The sequence below is a fragment of the Gastrolobium bilobum genome, unplaced genomic scaffold (genome assembly GCF_033153095.1).
Source record: "Gastrolobium bilobum isolate Gb01-03AN ecotype WA unplaced genomic scaffold, APGP_CSIRO_Gbil_v1 utg6923, whole genome shotgun sequence".
Taxonomy (NCBI): domain Eukaryota; kingdom Viridiplantae; phylum Streptophyta; class Magnoliopsida; order Fabales; family Fabaceae; genus Gastrolobium; species Gastrolobium bilobum.
Genome location: NW_026896956.1, coordinates 172,606 through 182,684, shown reverse-complemented (window position 1 = coordinate 182,684; position 10,079 = coordinate 172,606). Strand labels below are relative to the sequence as shown.

At 33.2% G+C, this 10,079-nt stretch overlaps 1 protein-coding gene across 1 annotated transcript; it reads right to left on the bottom strand.

Moving 5' to 3' along the window:
* Window positions 1-3,458: 3,458 nt before the first annotated feature.
* LOC133302966 (uncharacterized) lies at window positions 3,459-9,135 on the bottom strand. The gene is made up of 8 exons (XM_061502789.1): window positions 8,859-9,135; window positions 6,869-7,363; window positions 6,422-6,584; window positions 5,798-6,095; window positions 5,234-5,306; window positions 5,066-5,156; window positions 4,613-4,692; window positions 3,459-4,244 (listed from the first exon to the last, which is right to left on the bottom strand). The coding sequence occupies exons 1-8, from the start codon at window positions 8,937-8,939 to the stop codon at window positions 3,990-3,992; spliced, it is 1,536 nt and encodes a 511-aa protein (XP_061358773.1). The 5' UTR covers window positions 8,940-9,135; the 3' UTR covers window positions 3,459-3,989.
* Window positions 9,136-10,079: the final 944 nt, after the last annotated feature.

Sequence of the window (10,079 nt, the reverse complement as noted above, 5' to 3'; positions counted from 1 at the left end):
TGACACATTCTCATTAACGTACCAAACTTGCTATCAATAGTAATAAATTTATTGGTCAAAACAGTCAGCCTTTTTCTTATAAAAGTATCCACATGTTATGAAATTATAGACTACTAAATTTGTTATTATTGGTAGCGAGTTTGGTACACTAATAAGAACGTGTCACATGGTCTGACCAAACTTGCTAACAGTCGTAGCGAGTTTGAACGTGTGGCAGTTTAGTAAAAAGAACTATTTGGGTTGCATTTGAAATTTATTTATTTTTTTGAGAAAATATTACATTTAGTCAATATTCCTATAAATTGGGACTTTGTAAATGTTAGAATGCGACTCACAATTTTCGTAAGTTTTTATGATGAATTTTTCTGTTTTCAATTTTAAAATTTATGTTAAGGTTCATGTATAATAAATTAACAGCCATTAATATAGTAAACTAACGCAATATCCAAACATATCATCAACTTTTTTTTAAAAAAAAAATTGAGCTAAATGATGTCTCTTTTTTTTTGGTCTTGCGGTATGTAAGAACACAGCTTCACTAAGAGTGTTTGGTATACAAGAAAAAAAAATTATCAGAAATTTTTTTTGTCAGAATATGGTGAGAAATATTATTTTCTCTGATAAGTTATAAAAATGTGTTTAGTTGACCCAAATTTGTCTCGAAAATATTTAATTAAATTTACTGAGTTGATATTTGACTGATTATAAAATAGTAGTAGGAATGTGGAGTTATTTAAATAACCCCACCTTTACTTTTTCATACAAAAATGTAATGAACCTTATTCAAGACAGTAGGATAATTTGGTCCATACCAATTTAGTTACTTTTTTCTTCGCCGGACAAAAAAATATATCACCTAATCTATGGAATTTTTAACATGGTTCCTGTACAAGAGTTTTGCACATGATAATAAAAAAGGGGCAAATTTCTTATCCTTAAAAGTTCTCTATTTATTGCTACCAAACATGGCATACTAATTCTCCCCACTATACTTTCCAAGGAATTCAAAATAAATATTTGTAACAAACACTCCCTAATTACACATGTACTAAAGGTTTTCTAAACTAAACGATCTTGTCCAATGGGCCAAGTCTAGTTTAAGTTTTTGACATTGTGAATGAAAGGAGCCCCCGCCTATCATAATTAGGGATTCAATTCTTCAAGCGTGAGAAAAATTTAGTGTAGCCAAGAAAAAATTTGGGCTAAACATGCAAACTTGTAGCTTTGGCTATTTTGGGGAGAACGACCAAAATGTCATACTATTCACAAAAAAGTACTTGAATGTCATGGACTCAAATTTTTTTTTCAAAATGCCACGTCACCTAACTCACTATAACACCTGGCGAGTTAGGCGTGGACACATGGTAGCAGGTTCATAGCCACGTTAGCAGTTGCATAGTGCATCGAGATTATGTGGCAAATAGTTTCTGCCACAGCCTGTCACATGGCATAAAGCGCTAGGCAGCTTTGTGTGTTACGTGTCTGGCACGTGTCAAACTCGCTTGCTGCATAACATGTTACGTGTCAGCTTTTGTGACACGTGGCGATACATGTTATCCTGCATACATATTATGTGTAAGTAGTCCAACAGTCCAGCATTTTTGGTCTAATAAATTCACCACTTCCCTTCCCATTTCTTGCATCATTGTGGTCTAATAAATTATAAGTTGGTTTTAATTATTGAATTTTGTATTTTGAAATAAAATCATTTAAGGAAAATTAATATTGGTTTGACTATTTTAGTTTTAAATAACTTATGTTAAAATAATTTAATTTAGGACTGTTAATTTAATTTAATTTATGTGTGTTAATTAATTTAATGTAGGAGTGTTAATTATGTTTATTAATTGATTTAGTTTAATTTTGTCTATATTAATTTAAATTATTTTATAACTGTTAATTAATTATTTTTAGAAGTGTTAACTAATTTCATTTATTTTAGTTTATGTTAAGTTAAAATTGTTTTGAACTGTCAACTAATTTAATTTAATTTAGGAGTGTAAATGAATTAAATTTAATTATTGTCTGTTAATTAATTTAGTTTAATTTAATTTTATTAATTTAAATTATTTTAGAACTGTTGATTAATTATTTTTAGGAGTGGTGAATTTATTAGACAAAAAATATTGGGGTGTTGGGCTACTTGCACATAATATGCTATGCAACACCGCGTGTATTAACATGCTATGCAGCATCGCGTGTATTAACAAGCTATGCAGCATAGCGAGTTTGACACGTGTCAGACACGCAACACGCCAAGCTACCTAACGTTTTATGCCGTGTGGCAGAAGCTGTCCGTCACCTAATCTCGCTGCACTATGCAGCGGCTTACGTGGCCATGAACCTGCTGCCACGTGTCCACACCTAACTCGCCAGGTGTTGTAGCGAGTTAGGTGACGTGGCATTTTGGAAAAAAAATTCCGGTACGTGGCATTCAGGTAATTTTTTGTGAATAATGTGATATTTTGATCGTTGTCCCGCTATTTTGACACTTCCAAATATATAATGCACTCAAAGTATCACAAGGTTATCTTTTTATAATATTCAATTTTCATAATTAATTACTCATACACGAACTTCTCTTTTTATGATAATCATAATTAATTGTGTCAAACATTATTATCACATAAAAATTTTCTGAAAAAATGCAATGGTAGCTTTAGTCAAACTAACAAAGAAGAGATTTCCTGGGTGGAGATAATTTACGTGTAACATGTTATGATTCAAGTGTTTCTTTCATAAGCAGCATGGGACATGGAGCAATGATGATGCAATGTAGATATGGAAAACAATAACGGAGAGAGAAAATTTTGTGACACACTTAGGCAGAGTAATGTAATAATAAATCAATACGTAATCAGATTTTAAAAACTCTTTTAGATGGCGTTTGGTTGGCGTCTTTATCCAACTTTCCAAGGCAAGTGACAAAAGGATTCCACTAACACGTGTTTGGTGAAGCTCTTTCAGACAAAAAACCAGCCATCCAAGTTGCATAGGTTTTTGATTTGGATCCGAAAAAGACGGCTTTTGGCACTGTTTGGAAATCATTTTTGTATGTGGATTTTTGTAAAACCATGTAAAACCATGGCAAAGTCACTGTTTGCTTAATTTTTTTGTAACCAATATACCCTTTGAATACAAAATGAGATGTGATACAAATGGCATACGGCTGTTTGTTTGTTTAAGATAAGGGTATGGGGATTAAATCGTAATTTTATATCATTTACCTATCTATATTTTTTCCAAAACCAAACATAGGATTTCAAAATTTTCATATACTTTTCTGGTAAAATTTTATCCAACCAAACTACTTTTTTTACATTTTCCTATCTATCTTACTTTATCTCACTTTCTTACCATTTCCCTATCAATTCAATTTATCTAGTATTCTAAAATTTCTCCTCAACCAAACGCCACCTTAGGAGTTTACTTCATATGTAAGGAATAACACAGAGGAAAACTTGAAAACTGAACTTGAAGGGAGGCAAATTTATATTACATTACCTTTTTCTTAAGTCCAAATGACTTTAAGACAAAGGTTTGCATAATCTTGAGGAGGGTTATCCCCCTTTCCAGGATAATGCTCCATTTAGTTTCCTCCATCATTCATTACACATGGCATTGGCCCATGAATGATCAAAACTTCTAAAGACAAACTCACAAACTGATGATCTCAAATTTTGTCCCTCTCACTTTGACCAAAAAAACAAAATCACTGTTTCCCTCACCCAAGACTACAAAAAAGAAGGTCACAAGCCTTCTGGTTTTAATGTGCTGAACTGCTCAGTACAAACAACGAATCAGAAATTCCATAGCAAGAGAAGCTATATATTCTAAGTCATTCTGGTGCTACACATAAGCTGTACAATGAAGTCTCTTGTCGATGTAAAGTAATATTCCCTATGAACATTAAGTTCTTCCAAACCCTGAATGAAAAACAACCATCTGCTGCCCCTAGCTTGTTAAAAGAAGCCACAAAAAACATCCATTCAGCTCTGATTTGAGTTCTGTTGATTTTGCAACACTGGCTGACTAGGATTTGGAGGGCCAGAACGCAGCGTGTCTACAGTTTGAGGGTATTGTCCTGCTTGTGTCATCTGTTGAGGGCCATGTTGCAGCTCTGATAAAGCCAGCCATCTTCTTCTCCATCTAAAAAACTCCACAAGAATAGAACTTCCACTCATTACCACACCAAAACCAGCAAATGTTGCAAGAAGAATTGACAGAACTGCTTGCACATGAACCTGCAGGTGACAAAAGAAATAAAAAGAACTTAGCTAGAAGCCTAGACTGCTAGTGCTTCTTTGGCAATTAGGCATGGGTGACTAGCTTGTGGTATCAGGATATGCATAAACCAGAACTTAGCTAGAATCTAGTTGGAAATATATTGTTCCATTACATCTCCCAAGAAATTGTTGTGTTACAATAAAAATTCTCAGAGGACAGAATTTCATCTGTGCCCAATCTCATACACACATTTTTCTATTAGTGATGAAAACCTAGCACTTGATTCATTCGACCATTTATTTCTCATATAATTTTATCAATCTTGGTTTCAAGTGAAGTGAAAAATACAGATAACAAGAATATAGTTCCCTCAAAAATCCATTACCACGGAGTAAAATATATGTGCGAAGAGAACCACAAGAGCAAACTGAACAGATGCATAAATCCAGATGAACCTGCTCTTCACTGGACACAAAAGTTTTAAAAACAATGTTAGGTTTGGCATATATCAGTGAAACCCAATCTAGCATCATGAAATATTGAAATTAGAAAAAAAAAGAAAAATAAGTGCCATCATGAATAAAAAATCTATAATTTTACTTGTTAAGAAAATAGGAATCATTCAGCGTCATAAATCTATCAGAAATTGCCACATCATTTTAGACGATTTAAACCTCTATATATAATGTTAATCAATGATAAACAAATCTGCCAAAGGTGCAGTCTGTTGCTAGCATGATCAAATGACTTCGACTAATTCACCATTGTAAATTTTAAAGGATGATCAGTTCTCTGGAAAAGTATATTGACAGTATTTACCAATGCTTTGCAAACCTACCCATGGTTGATGATGTCATGGAGGAGAGTAGACCCAGTACACAGGAAAATGGAAGAGATATGGCAATTGCACCGGTTCCCATTTTTTCAACCTGCAGAGAGCTGAATAACTGAGCCTATACAAAATTGCAACTTGACAGTTCAGAAACGAGAGGATTGTTGCTCTTACCAATAGCTGCTCAAGAAAACAGAAATAGGCAAGCATGCTGACAATGACAAGCACTGGGACTTCCTGCCAAATCCTATTAAATTGAGCAGAAAAAAATGAAAGCGTGAATCTGTAGTAGTAACCCACAGTACAAGAATCTGTCAACAAAGATATAACGTGAACACTTTATTCCACTTGAAAGAAAAAGACAATACACTTGTAGTGGCTGAAGAATTCCAAGGAAAAATGTTGACTTCATAAGTATCATACATGATTTGTATCACAAACTAAAAACTCTTGAGGTAGCATGCGAGTTCATTGCTTAAATTTCAAGGCATGACAGAAAACTAAGTTGGTCCCATTAGATAATGTCATAACCATTATTGCATACATGAAAGCAGTGGCAACCAGGGAAAATAATGCAAATTTTAGTTAAATAATGAATGTGTCAGGATGTTGGTTCGTGATTATTGAAGTATGGATCTTGTAAGATTCTATGATATTTACTTAGCTCCTAATTGAAGCATATAGTCATAACTCATTCATCAGAAATGATCTTTATCAAACCAAAGTAAATACACATGCCTGAACCCATTTCCATCTTCCTGCTGAAACCTATTTGCTCCAGTAATCCGACTGCGAATGCTTTGGATCCGTAATAGTGTCACAGGTAGGTTCCGAACATCCTCCTTACACACATCACAGGTCTTGTTACCCTTGATACTAAACCATTTAATAGCACATTCTTGGTGAGCCAGAGCAAGTTCACCTTTGCAGCTGCATTCCAACTTGAAGGTCTCACCTCCTTCACATAGATCAACCAGACAGATTCTACATACTGCCTCTTCTTCAGGTATGTCTTCACCATTAGAACCGTCATTTTCTGAACCAAGAAATTATTTAAGGCTAGTTACTAACAGCTCGTAGGATAAGAAACAGTAATTGTTTTAAAATTGGACATTAAACAAAATTGCCTTGAAAGAAGGTCAGGAAAGAGTTAAAAATAAAGAAAGCATTCTGATACTCCAAAAGAATTGTGTTTTGATATGACTTAGGAAGCACTCTTACAAATATTATGTTGACATTTTGTCTTAAGTTTTAATAATACTAATGCTTGGCATCATAACTGGGTCAATCCCGTTAGAAATTTGACATATAAAATTCCCTCATTTTTCGTGAGTGCAAATGCAAGTGCTTATAATGGAATACCAGTATCCTTTGTTGGAGAAGTGGTCAACAATTCATTTCCTTCCTTTACTCGAGGAGTAGAAGGAACAACACGGAAAAATGAATCCATCCTCCTTATGCTTTTTTCTTTGCTGTTGACAGGCACTGAAAGAGAGCGAGCTATCTTCTTCTGGGCCTCTCTTTTCTGTAAAAGGAACTAATAGGTTAAAACAAAGGGTAACGTTATTTCTATGGTGCAAGATTCTACATTACTTTCTACTCAAATGTAATGTAGAAAGTAATTTTTCAATGTAAATAAATTCCATGCTAGTAAATCTTTATGAAACAATAACTTCAGTGGAACAAGTCCAGGAAAGATATAAGACACTATGCTATAATTATTTCTTAATGAAAATCCAAGACACCTACTAATTATAGATATAACAGAGACATTTTAAAATTTTATCATCACACTGCTTTAAGTCTTACATTTGGAGGACCACCAACACTTCCGGCATGAGCAGATTCTGGGTTTGAATGTCCAATTTCTTCTTCTGGTAATGATGACATTCTCTTAATCCTAGGAGTAAATATCTTACTAAGGGACAATGATCTTGAGATTGAAGGCTTTTCTCGATGGCCTGAAGAGGAAATTTCTGGAGCTCCACTAGTAGACTTTTCAATATCTAATGGTGTTCGATACCTGAAACTCAATTTTGGTAGGAGGTTTCTTATAGATGATTTGCCTTTTGATGTTGAAGGCCCCGGAGAATTATTTGTTGGAGCATCTACAGAGCGAGAACTCACAAGAAAATTCACTCTCTTGGGTGTGGGAGTGGGACTTGGTGTCAGTGGCATTTTAACTGCAACAAAATCTTTGGAACACTCGTCTGGTGTTCTTGACGGTATTTCTAGGAGAAGATTCTGTCGCTTCCGAGGAGGAACATGTGTGGTTTCTTCAGTTATCCCCATTGGATCATCAACCTATAAACACAATATGGAATTGACAAAATAAGTGATGCAGGCACTGAAATACAACTGAACTACATTACAACTAATAAAACTATCAAAGTAGTCACCCACTCTTTTTTCCTAGAGTAAGCTTGAAACCCACCAAACTACAATAGAATTAGACTAATTAAAACTGGGCTACTGAATTTATCTGCCTTCTTAATAAGCAAATTCTTCCACCCTCCAGTGAAAAAACTGCTATAGTTTTGGAACATGGAATCTCGTAATAAATAAAAATCACATTATCATAGATTAAAGATTTGCATGATGGCACATTTACCAAATGAATTAGAAATAAAAGAACCAAATAAACTGTCAGAGGACCAAACCACCAATATTAATAAAAGATATCAGCCACAGATCCTTTATTTAAGATTAATATCGGTTTAGCATACTGCATATAACAGATATTGCAAATTATATAAATATTTGAATAAATGGATTCATCCCTTTGAATCTTTTATTACAGGGAAGAAAAATATAAACAAGCATTCAAACTGCTGCTGTTTAGCAGCAGAAAGTAGGGAAGAGTATAATGCATTGGATGTGTATTTGAATGATAAACATTTATGCAATCATTGAATTTTGAAATCCTTTCAAGTACAATTGCTTTCAATTAAATCAACAAATCAGAATTCTAAAAGAATGATTTCACAGAATCAGTAATTCATATCCCCAATTTTATTATGAGTGTAACATTACATTCCACCAATGGTGAAATTCAACTACAAGCTCAGTTTTCATGCACACACATAAGCTCAGTCTTGTTAGTTAGACAGCAATTTAGTTATTTAGTCAGTTAGCAAGTGGTTGTTAACAGGTGGCTTTCCGGAGAAGCCCTATCACTTGTATAAAATGGGATCATCTCCTATTTCAAAATCACTTTTAGAGATTTGTTGTAAGATTGAGAGTGCTCAGTGAGATAAGATGATTTCCTTTTTGTTTTCATTCATTGCTCTTTCATCAATAATACCAATCATTTCTCTCTTTTATCTTCTCTTCCTTATTCCCAAACACAACTACCACAATTCTAACCTTCCAAAAATCCAGACTCGTAACAAAATCAGTACAAACATGCTAGCAATAAAAAATGATTAAAATTCACACAAAGAAAGATATTATCTTACAAAAATATATCCCACGGATACAGTTGGTGTGTGTGTGTGTGTATATATATATATATATAAGCCAAAAGTCCCCTAGGCCCTAGTTATTGAAAACAATTTTTTTAAAAAAAGAAAAACTTTACTGTCATAACGATTGGTTCAAGTGTTGGGCACATGGCAAAAGAAAAAATGAGAAGATCTCAGTCTAAAGAATCATCACAAAACTAAGAGAAGATGAAATCAAAGTACAAACAGATGAGATGACTAAGAAAGAGAAGAGATTCAAATAAAGAATAGTCCTTGAAACAAGGCTGAAGGTAAAGATGAAGAAGCAGCAGCAACAAGTGAATAGCAAAAAGTACCTTGTGAACTGGAAGAGAAACTGTTCTTCTACAAGAAGCCGCATCATGTTCCTCACTCACAGGCATTTCCTCAGTACTCATTTCGGTGTTGCAAAAAGAATACAAACCCAGAAATAGGAATTCCAAGAACAAGCAAAATAGTCAATAAATTTCAGAACTTGAAAACAGCAATCATACCCATGCCACTTACTTATTGCTTAGTGCATAAGAGAGATAAGTGATGACAGAGACAGAGACAGGTAGTGGGAGAAGGAAAGACCTTAAATATTTTGTGTTACAGAGATAAGAGTAAGTGAATGTGATTAAGCACAAAGACCTAAATTCTCACATTTATGACACCATTTTGGTGACTGGTGGTGGGGAAGCTTGGCCTACTTGGTTAGCCAGCCACTCTTACTCTCACATTTAGTCTCCACTGCTTGATGACTTTGTGCATTATTCTCACGATTAATAAAATATTCAGATAATGTTATGTCAAACAAATATTATCATATAATATTATGAAAAAGTTATATCTATAGACTTTTTATTTACGAACTATATTACGTGGAAAGAATATTGTAACAACTAAGTTGTGTTACTATCATGTTATTATAGGAAATTATAACCATACAACGATGAAAATAAATATAACCGTTGGATCAATATAATCAATCTAACAATGAAATTGATTGGTAGTAACTTGGTAATAACATAACTTGGTTGTTACAATATCCTTCTCCTATGTCTTATTGATAATAAATTTTTTATTTACAAACTATATTATATCTTACTGATAAAACACTTTTGATTGAAGTCTTATAAGTAAAACATAATGTAATTTGGAAGTTTATAAAAAAAAAAAAAAAAAAATTATCAATATAACCATTCTCGTAGTATTATTCAAAAGTTTAATGTAATATAATGATATTTATGTAGCATTATTCAAATTAATAAAGGAATGGAGAATAGAGAAAGTTAAAGGGATAAAGATAGAGGGTAGAAAAGATGCAGCTTCCAGTCACATTCACGGATTCACTCCTAATCCCAACTTTGATGGAAAGGAAACGACTATACACCTTTCAAGTAGGTTATATAATCTTAAATTATTATAATGTAAGAATAAACATATTTCCATTTATAAAAGTTTTTTTATTTAAATTTAGTTTATACAAAATATAAATTAAACTAATTACATATTAAAATATTATTTTTGTATTAAATAGAATATAAACATTTGTG

What these genes read in the sequence shown, in the direction of transcription:
- LOC133302966 (XM_061502789.1), bottom strand. Translation starts at nt 8,939, where the DNA reads ATGAGTACTGAGGAAATGCCTGTGAGTGAGGAACATGATGCGGCTTCT. An exon ending in TTCTCCAACAAAGGATACTG is followed by an intron (nt 6,096 to 6,421) that starts GTATTCCATTAT and finishes TTCTTGGTTCAG; the next exon opens with AAAATGACGGTTCTAATGGT. An exon ending in CACATATATTTTACTCCGTG is followed by an intron (nt 4,245 to 4,612) that starts GTAATGGATTTT and finishes TGTCACCTGCAG; the next exon opens with GTTCATGTGCAAGCAGTTCT.